The 24,012-nt window shown below is 40.2% G+C and overlaps 2 protein-coding genes across 8 annotated transcripts in view; one reads left to right on the top strand and one right to left on the bottom strand.

Moving 5' to 3' along the window:
- PHYHIPL (phytanoyl-CoA 2-hydroxylase interacting protein like) overlaps positions 1–4,976 on the top strand; it is a 257,080-nt gene extending 252,104 nt beyond the window's left edge. For all 3 annotated transcript variants that reach the window (XM_077454131.1, XM_077454129.1, XM_077454130.1), the window contains exon 5: positions 3,611–4,976. In XM_077454131.1, the coding sequence (XP_077310257.1) occupies positions 3,611–4,145 (535 nt within the window). In that variant the 3' untranslated portion in view covers positions 4,146–4,976. The remainder of the gene's footprint in view (positions 1–3,610) is intronic.
- The window catches only part of FAM13C (family with sequence similarity 13 member C), a 247,721-nt gene continuing 228,479 nt past the window's right edge, over positions 4,771–24,012 (bottom strand). For all 5 annotated transcript variants that reach the window (XM_077454123.1, XM_077454128.1, XM_077454127.1 and 2 more), the window contains 4 exons: positions 22,729–22,824; positions 19,579–19,781; positions 12,091–12,192; positions 4,771–8,617 (listed from right to left, as the gene is read on the bottom strand). In XM_077454123.1, coding sequence (XP_077310249.1) covers positions 8,494–8,617; positions 12,091–12,192; positions 19,579–19,781; positions 22,729–22,824 — 525 coding nt within the window. In that variant the 3' untranslated portion in view covers positions 4,771–8,493. The remainder of the gene's footprint in view (positions 8,618–12,090; positions 12,193–19,578; positions 19,782–22,728; positions 22,825–24,012) is intronic.

The following is a 24,012-nucleotide window of genomic DNA, read 5'->3' as shown; positions in this document are numbered from 1 at the left end:
GCAAAGCAGGATGGAAAAGGAGGGTTTAAGACAGCCGGTCTGGCCTGCTGGGAACGCTAAGGGTTATCTCCTAGCAATCTGAGAATGTAAATGTGCCAGGTTCTTCATGGCCAGTTTGGTGTGATAAGAATCAAATTTTTTTTCTCTTCACCGAAAAAGAAGTAGCTGCAGAAAAATTTGCCTTTGTTTTAGGCATGCAACAAGCAGCCTAACCGAGTCAGTATCAGATTCTACTCTAGTGCAAGGAAATCATAGTAACTATGAGTGTTTGCCTGGTTTCTGCCTTGATGAGGGTGTTCCCCTGCTGGGTACTCAGAGTAGGGTGCAGAAATTGGGTACATTTGGTGCTGCCTTTTCCTAGTTTAAATAAAATATTTGAAAAAAGAAATGGGGTAAGTGTTTGAGGAGTACCCAGTTAGACTGTTCTGTAGTGGTGTCCTTGTGGCAAAAAGCGCGACCTGTGGTGTGATGTCATGCCTGGTTATCTACCTTACACTAAACTGAGTAGTTTAGCACAAAATGTGAAATGTTTACACAGTGAAGTGAATACATTTCAAGCACAGTCCAGGTTTCCTGATGGTTGTAACATAAATGTATACTATTCAGGAGTGGGAGCTATAGTAACGGTTCAATAAAACTGTCTTACCTGTTGATATGTAGAGTCCAGGCTTTGCATCTTACAGTGGGCATACTCTCGAAAGGGTTTTTAACCCCTTAATGCCAGTGCCGCCTGGCCCTTTAAGAGGTTCTAATGCCAGAAAGCAGGGTGGGGTTTCTGATCATACGCCTGCCACATGATTGGAAATTTCCCAATCGCAACTAGAGATTGGCAATGTTCTGTTAGGCGCCTGTAACTGTTCCGGGAGCACGCAGGGCTTGTGTTCTCTGCAGATCTCTGTTTACATTCTGGTACACATATATGCGGCCACTCAGTGTTAAGACCCAACCACCGAGAGGCCGCATATATGCATACGACTGGCGTGAAGAGGTTAGTGACTTGGTTTCATAGCAACGGAACACAGCTGCAGGATGCTATACAAGCCCAGGGCTAACTACATGTTGCACAAAGTGCTGAGATGAGCACCTACGTAGGATTAAGTACCCAAAGCAAATGTAAAAGTCATCCCCAGATTAGAGTTAGGTTGCAGCAGTTCAGATACACTGCTTTTATTGTGATAGAAGAAATCTGGAATGGATTAAAGAAAATAAAATGACAAACTACTTAAGCTAAGAGTGATTTCTCCATTAGGGAGAAGAGGTTTACCTTAGAACACTAGCAAAAAAAAACTGATGACTTGGAGTGTGGTAGGGTTATAGTAGGCCACCTGGGGGGTCTTTTTCTCAAAAGCTTTGCCAGTGTCCAATCATTTGAAGGTAGCAGCTTATAACAAAAGGTATATAAATATTCTGTCTGTGTCTTAAAGCCCCATACACGATATCAGATTTTCTGCGGATTTTTTCCTTCAGATTTACCAAAACCATATAATAGGAGGTCAAACCTTAGGAGTTTCAATTGGTATGCAATCAGACAGGCCCTTGCACTACATGGTTTTGGTAAACCTGAAGATGAATATCAGCAGAAAATCTGATAGTGCATATGGGGATTTAGATATCCTTTTTTTAAAACAAAGTTTACATTTAAATATGTTTTAGGCTACTGTGCCATAGTATATTAATCATAAGTTCAGCACAATCAATGAGTGGGGTGCAACAGGAAAAGCTGTTGTTCACCATATCCTATTAGCACATGCCAGCTGTAAGGGGTGACATAAGCAGTGTAATATTACAAGGAGTGAGGCCGCGTACACACGCGCGGACTGTTCGCCCAACTTTGTCCGTCCAACAGTTTCGGCAAACAGTCCGCTCAAACTTAGCATGGACGGACATGGCCACACACGACGGACGAACAGTTTGCTGAAACCGTGCGCGATGACGTGAACGGCACGTACGACGGGACGAAAAATACGACGTCCTATACACTGCATTATAGCTTTCGGCGTGAAAATCCTTTCTGAGCATGCGCGCAACTTTGTTTGACGAACAAGCCTACACACGAGCGGACTGTTCGCTGAAACAAGGTTTCAGCGGACAGTTTTACGGAATTTCCGAAAAACCTTGTCCGTCAAACTGTCCGCTGAAACTGTCCGCTGAAAGCCCACACACGAGCGGACTGTCCGCCCAAACACTGTTCAGCGGACAAAGTTGGGCGAACAGTCCGCGCGTGTGTACGCGGCCTCAGTTTAGCTGATAGAAGGCAAGGGTTATTTCTTACTAGAGGTGAAATGGGAACAAAAAAAAAAACAGTACCTACCTTTACAGATCTACATTGAAATCAACATGTGGAAAGGTGCGCCTTAAGTTTGTACTGCCTCCTATGTATTTTGACTTTTGCTCAACTGTGTTAGGGACTGTAAAGCCCCATACACACTATCAGATTATCTGCTGAGTTTTTCCTTCAGATTTACCAAAACCATATAATATGAGGACAAACCTTAGGAGTTTCAATGTGTATGCAATCAGGCAGGCCCTTCTACTACATGGTTTTGGTAAATCTGAAGGAAAAACTCAGCAGATAATCTGATAGTGTGTACGGGGCTTTATGGTTGAGTGGTGTCAGTGAGGGTGTACAAACTTCCAAAGCTGTCACATCTCTCCCCTTTGCTGTTGCTGCCTGAGAGTTGAAAGGCTATGCCGTATTGCTATTGGTAGTACAGAGACACTCCGGAGGGTTTATAAAGAACAGTTATTAAATATTTGTGAGGGTCTGTCTTTCTTAATACATCTAATATAAACTTATGTCCAGCTTTCCTGAAAGGCTATAATTCTACAAGTGTAGAAACATTAGTTTGTTTTATAGTTGTTAGTGGGGCCAAAACGATATTAGTTTTCAACTGCAGTGGCATGAAAACTTTGAGAAAGATAGAACATTTTTCGTAAATGAATTTAATAGTGTTTTTTTTTCTTTAGGAAACTCCATTTGTGCCAAAATCCGAATGTTAATAGTGTATAACCAGCAGCTTAAGTTGTGGTCAAACTGTCCCACTGATATACTTCTCCAAACATTGTAATAAACATACCCTTTACAACAGTTTCATTTCAAATTAGGCAGTACAGTGCTGAAGGGACGGCAGTGATGTCAGAGTTGTCAGCGATTTACTAGAAGTGGAGCACACAGAATCTGGCACAGCTGTGCATAGTAACCAATAAACTTTAGGATTCTACCACACAGATTATCTAGATAACATTGGCTCCATTCTATGAGTAAGGCTGGGTTCACACTTATGTGAATTGGATGTGGGTTTCCCTGCATCCAATTTGCATGACAATGCAGCCGGTTCACACACCTCTGCGGCAGCTGCAGATGGATTGCACAGGGATCCTGTGCATCTTTGGCTCAGAATTCAGCCAAAAATTCAGGCCCAATTTGTCTCTGAAACGGAGAACAGGGATGCACCAAACCCCCGCATCCTTATTAAGTGTGAACCCAGCCTAAATGGTGGCTAGAGCTTGTGGCTTTCTGAGAGCAACAGTGGTCAGAGTTTATCATTTGACATTTATTTTAATGATAAAAGGTCATGTTTAACTGCATGTATATGATTTTTCATTTTAGGCAGCATCACGGCAATGTCATGCAGCCCTCACCAAAAGACAACAGTGGCAGTCATGGTTCCCCAATCAGTGCCAAACTGGAAGGAATCTTCTTCAGCTGCAACACCGAGTTCAACACTGGGAAGCCTCCACAGGATTCCCCATATGGGAGATACAGAGTCGAGTTACCTGCTGAAAAACTCTTCAACCCAAACACCAACCTGTACTTTGGGGACTTATACTGTATGTACACAGCTTATCACTATGTTATTGTGGTTATTGCCCCAGTGGGCTCACCAGGAGATGAGTTTTGCAAGCAGCGCCTTCCTCAGCTCAGCCTGAATGACAACAAATTTCTGACCTGCACTGAAGAGGACGGCAGTCTGGTATTTCACCATGCCCAAGACGTAATCTTGGAAGTCATTTACACTGACCCCGTGGATCTTTCTTGGGGTTCAGTGGCAGAAATAATGGGCCACCAGGTCATGAGCTTGTCTACTGCCAATGCAAAAAAAGATCCCAGCTGCAAGACCTGCAATATCAGTGTTGGACGTTAAAAGCCCCACTTGACCCACCATGAAAGCAGTTTAACCCTCCCTTGTCATTCTTACCAGACATTTTGTCCGGAAGCATGCAAAATGCAGCTGTCACCAAAAGCATACACTGAAACTAGAACTCCTTAACCCCTTCGCTGCCTGACGAAGCCTGCAAGGCATTGCATTGTAGTTCCTCCTGCAGCAAAGGATTTAAAAAGCTTTTTTAAAACTTTTTTTTATTATTTGTGAAGTTAATGCTGCTCTTAACCACTACAAACCATTTTGTTCTCTGCCAATTGTTAAACCTAGATGTTGCAATTTTTTCTTTGTTTTTTTTTTTTTTTTTTGGTCGTCTTTTCAAATTTTTCATTTCTTTGCCAAATATAACAAAACTCTACGTAGACTGCTTTAGCAAGTTAAATTTATCAATATTGGCTTTTTATTGGGGTGTCTAAATAGCAGTTCTGTTAAGTTACTAAAAAAAACTATTGGGAACTAAAAAAAATAGCATGGAAAATTGTAATTTTCAGCATGAATGAGCTCTCAAAGCCTAGAGACATCAGCACTTCCAACTTGGCTCGACATATGTTAAATGTTAAACGATATTAGCTATCAGGAAACAAATACTGTGTTCCAACATCATTAATATGATAGAAAAATATTTTATTTGTACCATTGTATAAAATATTTACAAATCATATAGAATATATAGAGCACATTTTATTAGCAACTGTATACATGTCATAAACCATTTTTCCCTTATCAAAGATGTAGACTGTAAACTTCATTGAATCGTGTATACGTTCCTGTTACTCTTGCTTCGAAGATTTTAATTAAAAACAACTAAAGTCATTCCGGTTTATACAGTGTTTAAAAAAACAAAAAAAAAAAAAAACAAAGAAAGAAAAAAAAACAGAACAAAAACATCACATAAAGGTCATGAAAATTATTTCACTTGCAAATTTTTGCTTTAAAAGCATGCATTCTGGATACAAGAGAAATAAAAAGTATATTTTGATCAATAGGAATATTTAGAAAAAGGACAAGTGCTTAGCACAACAGCAAAAACGGTCTAAGTGGTTTTCTCTGTGTGAGTGCCTGTGAGTGACACGAGTAGAAAAAGGAAATTAGCAGCATACATCAAAGTCCACACAGCTTACTGTATTGAGGAATAAGACTTCTAACTTTGATAATAAAAACATGAAAACCCAGTATTAAGGCAGCTTTGCATATTTAACATTCATGAATAGGTCATTTTGAGCGAGTTGGAAGTATGAACGTTTCCGCCCTCCGACAAAGAAAAAAAAAATATAATATAAATGCTATCAAAACATACCAATTTATATATATATATATATTTTAGAATTTTTTTCACAAGGGCCTTCTTGTTATTCAGTCCTAGCACACAACACCATGTTTTTTTCCAAATCTGTTATTGCAAGGCAAGCAGCTTTACAAATAGGATTTGACCATCTTGTCTGCCAGGTTAGCATATGCTCTGGGTGTGCCCTGCAATTTAGTGCTACATTGTGTCTGTTGTAATGAACAATCTGTTAATGGAGCTCAGCCTATGGAATTCTTAGCTGTGGTTTCTGTGACCACATACTGATAAGACATTAATACCTCAGATGGCATAGCAATTCTGTCTCCGTAGGGAACATTCAGGATATTGAAGTCTAGCAACGCAAGAGAATAAGATAGTCAAATCTTTATACAAATCATATTGCTTATGCAAATGCCACAACCTACATGAACATATATGTCAGGAAGTTGAAACTAAACTTTAAATAAGGATTTTTCCCTTTTGCTTGTTAATTGTGTTTATTCTATCTATAATCTTGAATTTTAAACATTAAGTGCTATTTAAGGAAAATATTTTTTATCCTCATTACTCATCTGATGTAAAGTAATAGAGATATATAGGACCTACTACGGACCTGCATCTTTGCTTTTAAACATCCACTGGTTCCCACAGCGAACATCAGTCATGAAAGTAATAAGCAGAAAAAAAAAAAAAAAGAGTGTCTATGTAGTTATCAAACCCATAGCTTCAGCCATTCTGAGTGTTAGGTAATAAAGGGAAGACTCACCAGTCACTTTCTCAGCAGGAGGCTGCTTATTTAAAAGGGGTCATTTTGTTAACTGCTTTCATTAGTTTCAATAAAGAAGAATAAGGCTTATATTTCATTTGAATGGAGTTGCAGTATAAAATAACAGATAATCAAACCAAAAGTGCACGAGTTTGAGTTAGGTCTCAGCTTTAAAAAATTTCCTTATCAGCACAGTTCATTTAATGGGTCAGGCTTCTGTAAATTCCTTATTGAACTGTAGGTGGCCTCTGGCTGGCTTATTACGTCTTTTGTGGCACAGTTCCAGGCTCTATTGCTGTCTAGCTATAGGTTTCTAACTACCTGCTACAAAAGGGGTACTTCCACTGCTCCTCTAACGCTGTAAAAAAAAATGCAAGGGACGTTATACCCCCTTTGCTAGTCATGGTGGGTGTGCAGGCTTAGGAACTTAAATGTAGAGATCTCATCACTGGTGTCCCCAAATGACATTGGAAATATGATTTAACTTTACAGCCTCTACTAAAAACAAACCTACCTTTTGGGGGCAGAATGATTCACAATTATAACAAATATCTGCCTAATACATAAAATGCTTGCAATGCATTATAGCGCAACAAAAGTTATAAAATGTTTGACCCCCAATTAATAAAATAATGGTATGTTTACCTTTACAGTGCCAGGCTACACATTGCATATAGTATGCCAAATGCTCAAAATAGCACATTGAAAACTAAATTTTGTGAAAAGGGACAAAAGTACAAGCAAGCCTATTGATACACTAATAACTATTATGGTATACAAAACAGTCAAATTAAAAAGTAAATAGATAAAACACCTAGCTGCTTCATAGGCAACAAAAAATGTCCACTGCAGGCAGTATGCTAGAACCAAATTCAGTGAATATTGTTAAAGGGCCATTTTAATTCTAAAATATTTAACTACATATTTTCTTATATGCAATGCTGCTTTAATTTTACAAAGATGTTCAAGAAAATAAATATTTTAAAAAATACTTTTGCTCTTACAATATATTTCACAAAACTAGATATGAAACACTAGAGATAGAACCAATTAATTTCCCAATGTGAACACAAAGATGCTTATGTTCCATTCAGGAAGAATTAAATACGCCTCTCCAGTAATAGGTTAAATAATACAATTTTCAGAAAGTGCAGTCTTGTTGCTTACATCATTGGCCTTTGGTTGTAGAAGACAAAGTGTGGTTTTCTTACCAAACTAGCACAAAGAGTGGGTGGGGAAAAAAAACCACACCTCAATATTAAAAATATGACCAGAGACTATATATATACACATACAGTCTGAGCATAAACAGATCACGTTCTCAAATCTAGAATATTCTATTCATATACATCAATTGAGGGTAACATCTGCAACATATCAAAAGGCACTTCTAACAATGAAGCACATTAGAGAAACAAAGATTTATGTATAAATGCTGGAGGAAAATGGAGGCATTGCCCATGCCAATCAATAGGATACAAATTACCATTTTTCTACAAACGCAAGCAAACACCTGGTTGTTACAGGCGACGCATTTTCTGGTCCTCTCATTATTATACACAAATCCCACTGTAAATGTTACAGAGTTGGATGAAATTTTAAATTGTATTCTTTAAAATGCTAGTAAATTGGCCAAATTAAACTACACAAACATAAGTGATAAAAGCCTTATTAAGTCAATCCCATTAAATAACTTCTGACGGATTACAACCATAATGCCCTTTAGCAGATTATTTTGGAGATTGTAAAGGAATAATGCCAAGTACCTTTACCTTCCTAAAAGACATTCTCATTCAGACTTGTTCAGTAAAGCAGTGCAATGATAGCATGCAAAGTGCACATACCCAAAACAACCACCTGAATTTATAGTGGTCAAAGAATTAATCTTTTGTTGATGTGGCTGTTATGGGTTACTGGATTGTGCCTTACTGAATAAACACAACTGGGATTTCTTTTATTAACATGATGTAGCAATGCATTATTTATGATGCATAGCTACCAGTCACCCTGTCATGACATTCAACCTTACAATGGCTGACTGGTTGCCTTGGTTTGCAAAACATCACTGACCTTCCCTCCTGGGCTTTTTTTACCTCCAGCTACTAGGAGAATTTTGTCTTTGACAGATCTGGAATTATCCCTTTTCAATTCCTTGCTACTGTTATCCCTACCAGGTAGTGTATAACTATTAAAGTGCATCAGCATTTCAGTGTCATACATGTGCAGAAATACAGCAAAGTTTAGTCCTCAGAATACCGCTTGTGGTGTGTTCGCAGATTCTAAATCGTTTTAGATACATCTTGCTTACTGATCAGGACTTCCAGTAGCCGAAGTTTCGCTTTTATCTGTTTATATTCACAGTACTCTTCAGCCATTGGTATTCTGTCTTCTTTCTGTGCGCTCCTAGAACATAATATAGGGTGATGATGAGAGTACAATGCACTTTTTACAATCTGTAATACACTCAACTGATAAAGGTTGCAGAGCGGCAGACTCTTCTAATGCTGTTAATAAGCAGCAACTTGTCAGTGAAGCAGGTCTAAAATTATGGGGTGGGGTATCTGGGCCGGGCCACCATCAGGGGAGTACAGCCAATACAACTGTAAGGGCCTGCCTGTACTTTGCTCCTCTGTGTCAGCAACATGTCAGCTTTGTGAAAACAAGCTGGGACTAAGTAGGAAGATTTCCTTTACGAGTAGGGGCTGTGAAGGAAAGGGAGTTGTGTGTTTTACAGATTTGCATATGTGTGGGGCTGACATATATACATGTGGGGGGGTGGGGCCGACATATATACAGGTGTGTGTGTGTGTGTATGTGTGTGTAGGGGGTGGGGCTGGAATATATATATATATACATACATACACACACACACACACACACACACACACAGGTGGGGCTGACATATATACAGGTTTGGGGGGGGGGGGGGCACATTGCACATAAAAGCGATGCTTTTAAAAACGGAGTCTGAATTAGTTGCATACATCAGTAATAGAATTAAACCAATTGGAGTGTTTTTATGAATTTGCTGCAGGACGTCCTTGGACAATAACGCCAGAATAGCATTGCAAATACTAAATCGCCACCTATATGTTAAGAGTGCTTCTGTATCTGCTCATAAGATTATAAAACCCTAATTTTCAAAAATAGAATTCAAATTGTATATTGTTTCCTGTACAGATCACATGCTTTAAAAAAAAAAAAAAAAAGTTTTGGGAAAAGGATGTATTTTAAAGCCTGGTACACACAGAGAGTTTTGGGCTGAGCAAAAAAAAAAATATAATAAAACATGGAGGAGCTTACTTAACCACTTAAGGACCGCCTCACGCCAATGTACGTCGGCAGAATGGCACGGCTGGGCACAAACAAGCACGTACCTGTACGTTGCTTTTTAAGGGCCCAGCCATGTGCCGTGCTCCCGACCCAGTCCTGTGCTCCGTGACCGTGGCGGCGGGACCAGTGGACCCGATCGCCAATGGTGTCCCGCGATCGGGTCACAGAGTTGAAAAACGAGGAGAGGTCTGGGTAAACAAACCTCTCCCCGTGCTTCCCTGTGTGACTGTCACCGATCGTCTCTTCCCTTTTATAGGGAAGGACGATCAGTGACGTCACATGCCAGGCCACACCCCCTACAATAAATAAAAAAAACACAACGTCATACATAACACCTAAACTGCCCCCTAGTGGTTAACTCCTTCGCCATTACTAGTAAAAAAATAAATAGATAAATAAAAATGCTATAAAACTATCCCCTATTTTGTAAACGCTATAACTTTTGTGCAAACCAATCAATAATCGCTAATTGCGATTTTTTTTACCAAAAATATGAAGAAGAATACGTATCGGCCTAAACTGAGGAAAAAAAAAAAGTTTTTATATATTTTTTGGGGATATTTATTATAGCAAAAAGTAAAAAATATTGCATTTTTTTCAAAATTATCGCTCTATTTTTGTTTGTAGCGCAAAAAATAAAAACCGCAGAGGCGATCAAATACCACCAAAAGAAAGCTCTATTTGTGGGAAAAAAAGGAAGCCAATTTTGTTTGGGAGCCACGTCGCACGGCTGCGCAATTGTCTGTTAAAGCGATGCAGTGCCGAATCGCAAAAAGGGGCTTGGTCCTTTGGCTGCAAATTGGTCCGGGGCTTAAGTGGTTAACTATGTGATGTTAGTACAGTGATCTCTCCGCTGAGCTACTGTGTACCAATGGGGGGGGGCTAAAACACCAGTCATTGATCGCAGCCATTGGCTACAAGAGCTGCTTGGTGCCAATCGGCTGCTGGTTTTTCAACAGAAGCTGAACATTCGGCCAGCCTCTATAGGGCAAGCTGCCATACACAAGGACCAAATGTCAGCCGATTTCTGTTGAACCGTGTGTACCAAACGTAAGTCAGAGCACTCATGGACACTCATTTACTGGTGAAATTGTTCCTAAAAGTCTGTTCAAAAAAGTCTCCTCTGGGTCTAACCATCTTTTTTTATATGGCATCAGCCCTCTGTTTTTTAATATGTGCCTCAAAAGCAAGAAGCTCAAGGGTTGTGGTAGAAGATCTGTTTACCCATATGCATGTCCTCTACCCAGACCTGAAAAACTCTGTAAGCTCCCTGCCACTTGCAGGGTTAATTACCAAGGCTGCTGGCATTGCATTCTTTTACAGATCAATAACACAGCAATAATTGCTGAGCAGGCTAATTAAAGGGTGTTTGTAAAGACCAGCCACTGTGCTGGTTAAATTTACATTGATAGATGCCATTTAACCTCTTCAGCTCTCATAGCTGTATCCTCCTTATGGATTGAAGCAGTTTTTGCATTTCCCCATTGGCTGGTGATAACTTTGTCATTACCTCTTTGAACAACACTCAGGGTAATGCTAGAGTATCTTTTTACATAGAAGTCTGAGCCAGAGCATTGGGGGGCTGACATATATACAGGTGGGGGGGGGGGGGAGTGACATATGTAGAGGTGTGTGTGTGGGGGGGGGGGGGGGGGGGTAGGGACTAGCATTATTATATATATATATACACACACACACACACACACACACACACACACACACACACACACATACATACATACATAGGTAGGGCTGACATATATACACAGGTGTGAGGGGAGCTGGCATATTACATTTTTTTATGAACGTCTTTGCAAGGACACAAAGAAAGCAACTGTTTTCTATGTGCCCTGTTCACACCACAACACTGGTATCGTGTGCAGATTTTTCTGCACGGAGATATGCAACAAATTCTTTGCAAGGGCATAATAAAGAAAAAACATTGTGCTCTATTTGCCCTGTTCATACCATAATGTTGATGTCACATGAGGTTTTTTTCCCCCCACGCAGAAAACTGCATATACGTTGCAGATTCCTGTGCAGAAAAAATCTGCACGATACCAGTGTTGTGGTGTGAACAGGGCACATAGAGAACAATTGTTTTCTTTGTGCCCTTGCAGAAACAGGTGCAGAAAAACTCAGGCCCCAGTCACACCATGTGCAGAGTCAAAATACCCTATATACCAGTGGTCATCAACCCTGTCCTCAGGGCCCACTAACAGGCCAGGTTTGCAAGATAACTGAAATACATCACAGATGAAATCATTTCCTGATCAGTGATTGCCGTATTCTAGTCTGCATCTCCCCAAGGTAATACATAAAACCTGGCCTGTTAGTGGGCCCTGAGGACAGGGTTGATGACCACTGGTATATATCATTTGAACAGGTCACAGAAAACACTTTTTTTTTAGTTGTTTTTTTCTAAACCAAAAGCCTTGCTTCTTTCTCTGCTTCAAACTGTATATCTATGCCATCTCAAGAAAATCAAAATGGAAGTAGGCAAGTCACATCACTATACATTTTCATCCCAGGATACCGCTTACCTTCCGGTCTGTCGTAAAAAGTGCTCTTCAAATTCTCTTAAAGCTTTTCTTAACCTTTTCTTATCTGCTCTGGTTTCTCGAAGGTGATCAAGAAGTTCAGACCTTATTGACAATGACAAATACATTTTACATATTAGTTGACCATGTACAATGAGATACAAAAAAACAGTCACTTCCAGCGCTAATAGGTATGGAGTGATAGATATCAAATAAAATGGTGGTGTGAAAGGTATATAATGGTATCCAAAACTGGGTGGATGCTGCCTTCCTCAGATGGAGTAATCCGAAAGGAACTACAAGAAAAACAGAAATGGAAGGTGTGCACACCTAGTGCATTACCAAAGATAATTTAATAATAAAAATGTTTTATATAATCACGATATGCAACTGATAAAAGGCCATAAAAACTATGCATGGACATGCACAGAATATGGGTACAGCTAATGCGTTTCGGGGGTGCACCCCCTTCCTCAGAGCTAGGCTGTCAACTTCCCACACCTAGCGCTGAGGAAGGGGGAGCACCCCCAAAACACATTAGCTGTACCCCATGTTCTGTGCATGTCCATGCATAGTTTTTATGGCCTTTTATCAGTTGCATATCGTGATTATATAAAACATTTTTATCATTATCTTTGGTAATGCACTAGGTGTGTGCGCCTTCCATTTCTGTTTTTCATGTATCGCCTGTATGGTTCAGCAGAACATAAAGCATTGTAAAAGATAGCAATGGAAGTAATTACACACACAAAAAAAATTCACCTTCGAAAATATAAATAGAAGTGCCATGTGATGACATTTTATTCAGATGTGTGATTACATCTCAGAATGTTTTGTTATTCAATATTTTAGAATGATTGTTCCTTGCTACTTATAAGTCTATTTGGGTTATCATGTTAGTGAGCTTATCCTACAAATACATTTCGTACATGCTCTAATTCTCTGTGAGCTACAGTCTGCTAGAATATCTATCTGTAAGTGATTACACAGGATTTATATAGCGCCGACAGTTTATGCGGCACTTTACAACATAAGTGCAGAAAGTACAAATACAATACAATTTAATACAGTAGGAATCGGAGGGCCCTGCTTATTAGAGCTTACAATCTAAGAGGGAGGATCAAGAGATAGAAAAAGGTAATAACTGTGGGGGATGAACTGATGTTGAAAATAAATGTACAGTTTTTAGGTGGGGACCAGATAAGCTTCTATGAATATATGAGTTTTCAGGGATTGTCTGAAAGTGGACAGTGTAGGACAGGGGTGCCCAATCAGTGGCCCACGGAGCCCTCTGATGTGGCCCGTGACCTCTTGCTCTAGGAAGGCAGGTTGGCAAGCCCAGATTGCAGATTGCTGACCCGCCATCCCAGAGCATCAGTGTTGTGATTGAAGCCGACGGTAGTGGAAGCAAGCACCTGCAGAGCAGAGCCACATAAGCCAATGCTTCCTGTATAGGGCCGTCTCCTGTCATAGGCGGAGTGATACCAAATGCGCTCTGCCTGGGACAGCAGCAGCTGGCGATAACTGAATGGAACTCATTAAAATCACAGTCTATGTAAGGGCATATCTGTTCTGCAGTGGTTACTGGGCTGCTTTTAAACTGATCCGCAGGTGCACCTGCGGGTAACCTGCACTGAGCCATAGACTTCTGGTTTTACCTGTGGGTTGGGGGCTTTCAGAAAGTGCACCAAACATGCATGATATAATAGAATTGTATGGCAAAGTGCAGCTAACCCACAGGAAAACCACAGGTGAACTGTGCTGCACTTGTGGCATGGGTAGACCACAAACCATCAGTGTAAAAGCAGCCTTAGGCCCCTTTTACACGATGGGTCCAACTCAAATCGGACCCTCTATTCACCTTTATAGAGTGGCAGATGAAAACAGACTTGTGTCCATTTACACCCGCCTACCTCAGATCTGATCTACTACCATAGAGTAGAGTGGGCTGTGTCTGTGTCCACTCAGCATATGCAGACTGGACATGGACCCGTCATCTGCCCACTCCACTCATTGCGGCCCGCAACTGGTTACTAAGTCGCTTAAGTGGCCCTTGCTCTTCAAAAGGTTGGGCACCCCTGGTGTAGGAGATAGTTGGACAGATTGGGGTAGGGAGCACCACAGAATGAGGTGACAAAAGAGCTAGAGAGCAGGAAGTTTTTTTGGAGGAACAAATAGAACGCGTTGGTTGGTATTTTGAGACTAGTGTAGTAATGTAAATTTTGCGTGTTTCACTGTGCTTTGGATTCCAAAAATTCACCTATATAGTGTTATATATTTCAGTGCTGCTACTTAAATATTAAATCCAAATAAAAATCTGTGACATTAATATTAGTGCACCAACCAATAATCAACCACTGCTACTATGCGGTGAACAATATTATATCTGCAAGTGATATTAATTAAAAAGTGAAAGTACAAAATATTCAAAAATTTCAAAATCTTACAAAATCAGTCCATACAACTGTCAAAATAATGTGAAATGAATGAAGATTTTTTTTTGATTTAGGTCAGGTTCACACTGGTACGACACAACTGTTGTACTACTGTCGCTGTACAACTGTCATCCTACTTTTCCCTGCGACATTGGTCCTACATCAGTCCTACTTCCATCATATGAATGAACAAGATAAGATTTTGCTCCGACTTTGAGATAGTCCGACATGTCCTTTGACCAATAAAACAATCCCAGTGTGAGATAAATTCTTTTTACTGCTGCAGTAATCACCATATCGGATGCCACAAGATGGATGGTTAGGACAAGAATCAGACTTCAATGATATTCAATGGGCTGAAGTAGGACCAAAGCAGTGCAGGAACCCTTTTCAAAGTTGGACCAGTTAAGACGGCTCTCATAGGGAATCACTGATTTACACACGTCATGCAGCATGTTCTCCCACAGTCGGCGCTTATGTCGTACCAGTGTGAACCCAGCCTTATACACTGTTATTTTGACAGTTGTATGGACTTATTTGTACGATTTAGAAATTTTGGAATATTTTATATTAATTTCACATTTTGATTATATCACTTGCAGATATATTATTGTTCACTGCATAGCAGCAGTGGTTGTGCTACTGTGGAAATGATTACTGGTTGGTACAGTAATATTAATGTCACTTTTTTTTAGCTTAGTGATGTAGCTGGGGCACAAGTTGTGGATGGCTTTGTAAGTTGTTAATATCTTGAATTTAATTAGCTGAGCAAGTGAAAGCCAGTGGAAGTATTGACAGAGAAGAGTAGCAGACGCTGCGCAGTTTGTAAGGTGGATGAGCCTGGCGGCAGTATTCATGATGGACTGAATAGGGGAAAGCCTATGTAAAGGTGAGCCAATGAGAAGATGGTTGCAGTCAGGGCCATCTTTAATATTGATTGGACCATGGGCAAACATTTTCTTGGGCCCTCCCCCTTCCATGTAATTTTGCTCTCCACCTGCTCTGAGACATACAATAAATAGCAGCTAGACTTGGTTCACTGAATCAAATTAGGCAGCGATTAAGATTGATCACCAGAGGTTGCAGTGTATTATTATTGCTCACTGACTGGCTGCTAGAAGTTACAGCACACATTATGGCTCACTGATTATTTGCTAAAGGTTACAGCACATGATTTCTGCATGTTGATTGATTGCTAGAGATTGCTGTACATCAATACTGCTCACTGATTGGTTTCTAGAGGTTACTGGACATCCTTACCACCTGGTTGGTAGATGTTAATACACATCCTTACCTTGCTCAATCATTGATTGCAAGAGGTTAGTGCACATCATTACTTACTGATTGGTTGCTAAAGGATACAGCACATCATCTCTTCAATGACTGCACACCATGGACTGGGGAGGTGAGGGGACCCATCAGTAGACAGAAAACTCCCAGGGGTCCTAGGACTCCTGGGATCAGTGGCAACGCTGAGGGAGGGGGTTGTGATCAGTGGCAATGCTGGGGGGTTGATGGGATTAGTGGCAGTGGTGGGGGGATGGCATTAGTTAGGAGGCAGTACACTGTGGCAAATTCTGAATTACGTAGAGCAAAGCTGGAAATCTTTGGCAAGTATATAGTGGGGGATTCTACACTGACCACCAATGTGAGGGGGGATTTGCACTGACCACCAATGTGAGGGGGGATTTTATGCCACCCACCAATATAAATAAGGATTTCTACACTGACACCAATGTAATAGGAGAATTTACATAAACCACCAGTGTAAGGGGGAATATACAATGACCTTCATGTAAGGCGGAATTTACACTGACAACCATTGTTGAGGAGATTTGTACTGACCACCAATGTAAGGTGACACGTCTACACTGACCACCAATGTAAAGGGGGATTTATACTGACCACCAGTGTAAGGGCAATTCTGCACTTACCACCAATGTAAAGGGAAATGTACACTGATCACCAATGTAATGAAGAATGTGCACTGACCACCAATATAAGGGGGACCTTCACACTGGCCACTAGTGTGAACGAAAGGATTGTACAAGCCCCAATGAAATAAGATTTACACAGACCAGCAGTGTAACTAAAACATTTAGCCTGCGTTCAAATTTTTTGTGTCGGGAACACATGCAGAATTGCTTTCCTGACACCACAGAAACGTGCTGCCCTTTAGCAGATACACAGCAGTGTCATTCATTTTTAATGACACCCTACGCATCTGCTTATATGTGCGTATTCACATCCACCAAAATTCACAGTGCTGTGGCACCATGTTATTTTGAATAAGGGTTCCATTTCCAATTTGCTTACCTTTGCAGAACAGGCTGATGTTGGGTTTATAAACCGAGGTGAAGCGACCAAACCAAAAGATACCACATCCCAAAATTTAATACAAAAGCTATACACATGGGAGGTGACAAACCTCCGGGACTTTTAACGGTATCAGGTACAAAATAGTTTATGAAAACCAGTAATGATCAAAAAACAGACCATGGGTAAAAATAAAATCTTAAATTTATTAATAACTACATATACTGAAGTTATCTAAAAACAATCACAATAAATGTGGGTACATCCAAAAGACAGCAACATTTCTACAATTCATTCAATTTGGGTCAGGATTACTTTTACCACACTCGACATGTTTCACTCAATTTGAGTTTAATAAATTTAAGATTTTATTTTTACCCATGGTCTGTTTTTTGATCATTACTGGTTTTCATAAACTATTTTATACCTGATACTGTTAAAAGTCCCGGAGGTTTGTCACCTCCTTCCCTGTGTATAGCTTTTGTATAGGCTGATGTTGGGCTTAATGTCCACAGTTGTAGGCTGGACTTTCAAGCATGCCCCTTTACCTTTCCAGTCAGCAGAAGTGATGGTGGATATGACCTCAGGGGGTATGATATACATATGAGTGCCACCTCTATTTACGTATCAATGCCATGGTCCACGGTTATTTACATATTAATGCTGCCACTATTTACATATCAATGCCGGTTATTAACATGTAAACACAGGGTCTGCAGGTGAGTCATCTGTACAGAACAAGAGAGCAAAGCTGGGCAGCATTAGTAACAGAACTTTACACTGAGACAATGGGAATTTAAACTGGGATAGTTGGTAAATATGAGGCAGCTGCTTTGGGCCCCACAATGATGCGGCCCAGGGCAGCTGCCCCTTTTGCCCTGCCTTAAAGATGGCCCTGGTTGCAGTAGTCAAGGTGATAGACAACCAGGGAATTAATTGGAAGCTTTGTGGTGGTTAGGAAGGGGCGCATCTTGGAGAGGTTGAGGCGGAAAGCTTGGGACAGTGATTGGGACTATCAAAAGGATAGTTCAGAGTCCAGGATTACACCTAGGACCTTGGCATTGAGAGACGGGTTGATAGTTGAGCTGTTGATTTTGACAGAGAAGACCCAGGCCTTTGCCGTTTTTTCCCCCAGACCTTAATGGTCTTGGAGGTAGGCAGGTGTAAATGGACACAAGTCTGTTTACATCAGACTGCCCACAGATGCACATCGAGTCTTCGATCGGGTCTGCCTGTCCACCTCCTGCCCAACATTTATTTACAGAATAACCAAAGTAGTCAGGTGGAAAGTTGTCAGCCAATTTGTGCCTGCATCTAATCAGATGTAATCACTGTTTAGGTAGTTTGACTGGTGGTGGGGCCAGCTGCCAAAATACAGTAGCCGCAGCAGGAAATTCCTCCATCTACACTGTGAAGTATTTTTTTTTTCCATTCAGCCTTCAAAATCTATGTGTATCGCCCAACTTAGAGGGGGTTTCCACTTTAGATAAAAGTGGACTGGCACCTGAGATTTCTTACACAGGTTCTCAGACTGGAGAAATAGAGCCTTCAATTTCCCTGGTCTTTCTGGTTTTCTGCCTGATAAACCAATACTAAAGATGCTTGCTACCTGCTTTTGCCCACCCCTCTTCCAAAGACCAAGGCACTGATGGTCACACACTGAAAACATTCATTTAGGAAAACTTCATCTAATACCCAAGAACAATCACATTATACGCCTGCTTGGTCAACCACCTCAACCACTTGGTCAACCAAAGCTGGCCAGTCACTTTACATTCAATGTTAAATAAGTACTATTTGAATGTAATTACTTACTGCATAACTGTTTGTACAATCGATTGGTAAATCTTTAAATGGCAACACAAATTACAATCTCATTTAGAGTTCCCAACAGCTGTGCAGTATGGGGACCTAAATATGCAATCCATTACATTTATATTCAACTAAAAGTGATCCTCACAGTAAACCTAAAGAAGATAGTACAATCATATTGTGAAACGTGGCCAGCATTACCACAGTTTGTACTGTCCCAAAACAAGCAACCAATATCAAACATTAGATCTAGTGGCCATTTTACTGTTCAGGTTTGAACATAGTTGATTGCTGTAGTGCATCACAGCCGTGCAACTAAAGAGCATGCGTATGACTGTGTTGTAATATTTTAATGTTACAGCCCATTTCTGGGGAAAGTAAATGTCTCTTGGTAAGGGTTAAATGCCTTTTTAGGTCTAAGGGACTGGGAAAAGTAAATAGATTTAGTTACCAAATCCTTTTCTACCCTGGCAGCCAGTGCTCTCCTCTATGCTTCTGTAGTGTAGTTACTCCGGACCCTCATGTCCAATGAAGGGCTATGGGCCCTGCATTATATTGCTGGTGTCAGAGGACACGCAACTGATGAAGCATAGGGAAGAAGAGGCTGCCAAGACTGGTCTGTCAGCACGGAAGGAGCCTGTGGGAGATCAGGTAAATAAGGCCCGTTTCACACAGGCTTGCTGTTCAGCCAATTTAAAACAAGCCTCAAAGTGCTTTTTATGGTCCCCTAGATCTAAACGAACATTACCATTGGCAAACTGACATTGAAAAATAAGGTCCAGGATTTTCCAGCAGCATACATGCGTCAAGCATGAAACACTGAAAATGAAACAGAGGAAAGGGAACAAAGCAAAGAAAATCTACATGAGCAGTTATGCAATGCTGTCATTTGTGAATAAAGCAGCATACAAACTCTAGGTGGACTCACATTGATGCTTCATGAAGGTTGGACATGGACAGCGCCGACTGTCGTACTGGATGTTTTTCATCCAGTGGAGAGACATATGCAGGTTCTGGATCCTCATTGCAATAAAAGAAATGCTCATCTACGACTTGCTCTGGTTCTGTTATCAATGTGAATTCACAAGACGAGTTCTGGGCACTGTCATCTTCCGAATCCTCTTCTTCATGCTAAAGCAGAAGCAAGTTCATTATTTGAGAATTACATTTTTCTCTTAACAATTACCATCTGGCAAAGTGGTCAAAAAAAATGGCAGGTATTGTGGCGCACCTGGTAACATTACATAGCATCTAGTGAATCTAATGTGCTCTGGAGGTGGAATTCTTAAAGGACATCTGCAAGTCTTCATTTGCCCTATAAATATTCTCCTAGCTAAAGCTGGCCATAGACGATTTTCTTTCCTGCAACCACAGGTGAGCCATCCCCGGACACAGTGATTACAGATAGCCGACAGGCTGGTTGTACCCAAGTTAATCCATCAGTCAACTTGCCAAACCAGCCAAGATTCGAACGCTCTATAGCCGCCTTAAAGTGGAAGTAAACCCTTCTATCGTTTTCAGTCAAGGAAGCTGCCATCTTGGCCTCTAATGATTCTTCAACTGCCATAATGCTGCACATGTGATCAGTTATGACACCAGCCATTGGATGGTTTGAAAGTTTGGTTGAGAGCACAACCAACGTGAAAGTTAGCATTTCCGGCATGCCGGGAATGTAAGTGTTTTTTGAAACTGGGTTTACTACCGCTTTAAGATGCAGACTTGAGTACTCAATTTTTCCCCGCCTACAACCACACAGACCAATAGAAATGTGGCATTAAATGTACTGGCACCATTTCAACAGCATGCCTTCCTCCCAAATCAGAAACATTTATCAGGCATCATGTTAACCACATTTCTATGGCATCTCCATTTTTAGCTACTAATGGCAGCATTTCATTTAATTGGGATCCTCTAAAGAAGATAAGACGTGCACTAAAACGTCGTAATGAATAAATATGTTTTTATTAAAAAATACTTCGAATTAAGATTTAGAGAGTTTTATAAAAACAAAACAAACAAAAAAAATAAATAAATAAAAAAAGAGGGGGGGGGGGGGCACATTGAATACATGTATAGGAAACACTATGCTATGTATATAAAATAAATTTTCATTATATGGATAGTATTGATATTTAAAAATACATGTGTGTGTATAGTTATCACGGTTAAACTAATACAGTCAATTCTAAAATATGCAGCCAAAAAGTTCTCTGACAGAGAAAAAGTACAATAAGCAGTGTCTTTCTGGAATTCTGGGTGCCCACCCATTGCTTTGATTCTACCCTCAGACCACTACATTAATGCCGAGTCATGTAGTGTTATAAGGGTTACAGGGGTGAGAGGTTATAGGCAAACCACACAATGGGGGAAACGGGCACCTGACACTCAGAGACTGGCAGAGGCTGCAGTGTTGGAACAGAGGTGGGAGACACTGGCAGCCAGAAGTATAGAGACAATTTTTTTTCTCTTGTAGAGAAATTTTAAACTACTACATCTTTTTTTTTTTTTTTTATAGAACCGGAAAGGGTTGAAAAAAATAAAAATAAAAGACTCCGGGTCATTAAATTGAAGCTCACATTACTCCCAGTTTTGGTATGCCATGAATTGGCAATTTCTGTCGAAAATGTAATTCCCTCTCACATCACCTAATTTCGTTTAAAGTGGTTGTAAACCCTTACATATGCCCAGTGAGGTGAACAGCCTCAGGTGATGCACAGAGATTAAACAAATCCTCCTACATAGGTTTTACCTGCTTATCCGCAGCCCTCTCTCCTCTACAGTCAAAGTCCAACATTTACAAAGCTTGTATGAGCTTTCAGAAAGCAGGGTGCAGGGAGCTGCAATTACACACATTACAGAGCTCAGTGAGAGCTGACTGGAGGAAAGACACACAGCACACAGGAACAGAGCAGATGTTGTCAATCACAGGCTGTGTGCTGGAGCTCTCTCCTCCTTGTCACATTTTATATCTCTTGGTGACAGGAAAATGTGCCATAAGTGACTCATGCTGACAGCAGAGGAATGAGGCAACAGATAGAAATTATAGTTCCTGCTCTGGATTGAGAGAAGTATACACTATAGATGGATATGCTTTATTTATATTTCATGTCAGAGGTTTACAGCTACTTTACGACTTGTCAACTGGTCACAGTACATATACTGCGGCAGGTCGGGCTATATTGCGGGAAATTACGTACCTGTACGTCATTTCGTGCGATAGACAGCAGGGGCTTGTTTCGGCCTCCTGCAATCGCTCCACAGAGAGGCAGAACGGTGATTTGCCTATGTTAACAAGTCGGATAGTCATTCTAAAAGGGGAGTACACAGATTTTCTGTTCCTGTTAAGCAGGAACATGGATCTGTGTTAATCCAGTGAGTCCACCACCCACACAGTTAGCAAGCACCCCCTAGGGACACAACCCTGGTCTTAACCCCTTCCCTGCCAGTGTCATTAGTACAGTAACAGTGCATATTTTTATCAGTGTAATAATATCACTGGTTCCCAAAAAAAGTGTCAGTTAAGTGTCCGATTTGTCCGCTGTAATGTTGTAGTCCTGCTTAAAATCACACATTGTTGCCATTACTAGGGGGGAGCATAAAAAACCTTATTGTTTGTAGATGTGATAACTTTTGCGCAAACCAATCAATATACGCTTACTGGTAAAAAAATTTTTAACAAGAATATGTAACAGAATACATATTGGCCTAAATTGATGAAAAAATTTGATTTTTTTTTACTGGATAGGTTTTATGGCAGAAAGTAAAAAATTGTTTGTTTATTTTTTGTTTTGTTTTTTGTCATTCTTTTTTGTTATAGCACCAAAAAAAAAAAAAAAAAAAAACGCAGATGTGATCAAATACCACCAAAGGAAAGCTCTATTTGTGGGAAAAAAATACATAGATTTTATTTGGGTTACAGTGTCCTACGACCGCGTAATTGTCAGTTAACGTAACGCACTGCCGTATCCCAAAAAATTGCCTGGACATTAAGGGGGTAAAACCTTCTGGGTCTGAAGTGGTTAAAAAAAGAGTCAATACAAGAGTACTGAAACAGTTTAGGGTTTTAAACAATACTTACAATTGTTGGAATCAGAGTTGCAGTAGACAGTAGCTGCTTTATAATTCTATATCTGTCATATAAAGGTTTCATAAGACTTCGCTCTTGCTTTGTGACCTGACAAATACAATGTACAGTTGTATTACTACATTTAATATGAACATCTATAAAAGATATTAACTGGTAAGCATAACGAATTCAGAACACATTTTGGATCTTTTAAAAGTTAACCCAAGAAACTTGTTGCCCTAATCTTAAATTGTAGAAAGTAAGCTCTGCATATAGCATTGAAGGAAAAAAAAAAGTGAACTCGTCATAGATGCACACAATTCGGTCAACAGAAGCTGAAAGCATTGTAACAGATAACAGTCAATAGAGGAAGACAGCACAGGCATTTACCAGGCTCACAATATTACTGGCAGGATCAACAGTGTGATATCCGCTATTTTAAAGCAAAAAATAACGCTCATTGTTAGGGTTTTCATACACTTTAAAATGAATAACATGGTCACAGCAGACTGTCTGGTAAATCCCAGCCAAAAGAGAACTCTGCAAGAACACCTGTTAGTAAGCCAACTTAACATGCAATTGTGAATAATCCTGTATTAATTTTTTAGCTTTACAGGATTTTCCTCTTAAATTATGGCAGACCTGTGGCAATTAGGGATGAGCCGAACACCCCCCGGTTTGGTTTGCACCAGAACACCTGATTATGCAAAAAAGTTCATTCGAACATGCGAACACTGTTAAAGTCAATGGGACATCAATGTGAAAAATCAAAAGTGCTAATTTTAAAGGCTTGTATGCAAATTTTTGCCCTAAAAAGTGTTTTGGGACCCAGGCCCTGCCCCAGGGGACATGTATCAATGCAAAAAAAAGTTTTAAAAAAAACTGCAGTTTTTTCGGGAGCAGTGATTTTAAGAATGCTTAAAGTGAAACAATTGAATGAAATATTCCTTTAAATATCGTTGGGGGTGTCTATAGTATGCCTGTAAGGTGGCGCAGTTTTCCCGTGTTTGCTTTCTAAAGGAAAAAAAGTCATTTGACACTGCTTGCGGCTGTAATGTATTGTCGGGTGCCGGCAATATAGATGAAACTCATTGAGAAAAGCCCATTACCAGGCTCGTATGGATATTAAGGGGAACCCCACACCCAAATTTAAAAAAAAATAAAAAAAAATGGCATGAACACAATATACTCTGAACAAAAGTATATATACTACATGGCCTGCCCTAAATACTCTGCAGAAAATTGGGCCTTAGGTGTTGGTGGTGCCAGAACACTGTAAACCCTCACAGTTATTCT

Source organism: Lithobates pipiens, unplaced genomic scaffold (genome assembly GCF_037356315.1).
Source record: "Lithobates pipiens isolate NorthernLeopardFrog02 unplaced genomic scaffold, aLitPip1_a1.2 Scaffold_25, whole genome shotgun sequence".
Classification (NCBI taxonomy): Eukaryota; Metazoa; Chordata; class Amphibia; order Anura; family Ranidae; genus Lithobates; species Lithobates pipiens.
Note: the sequence above shows the minus strand (reverse complement) of the source record. Positions and strands in the feature narration are given on the sequence as shown.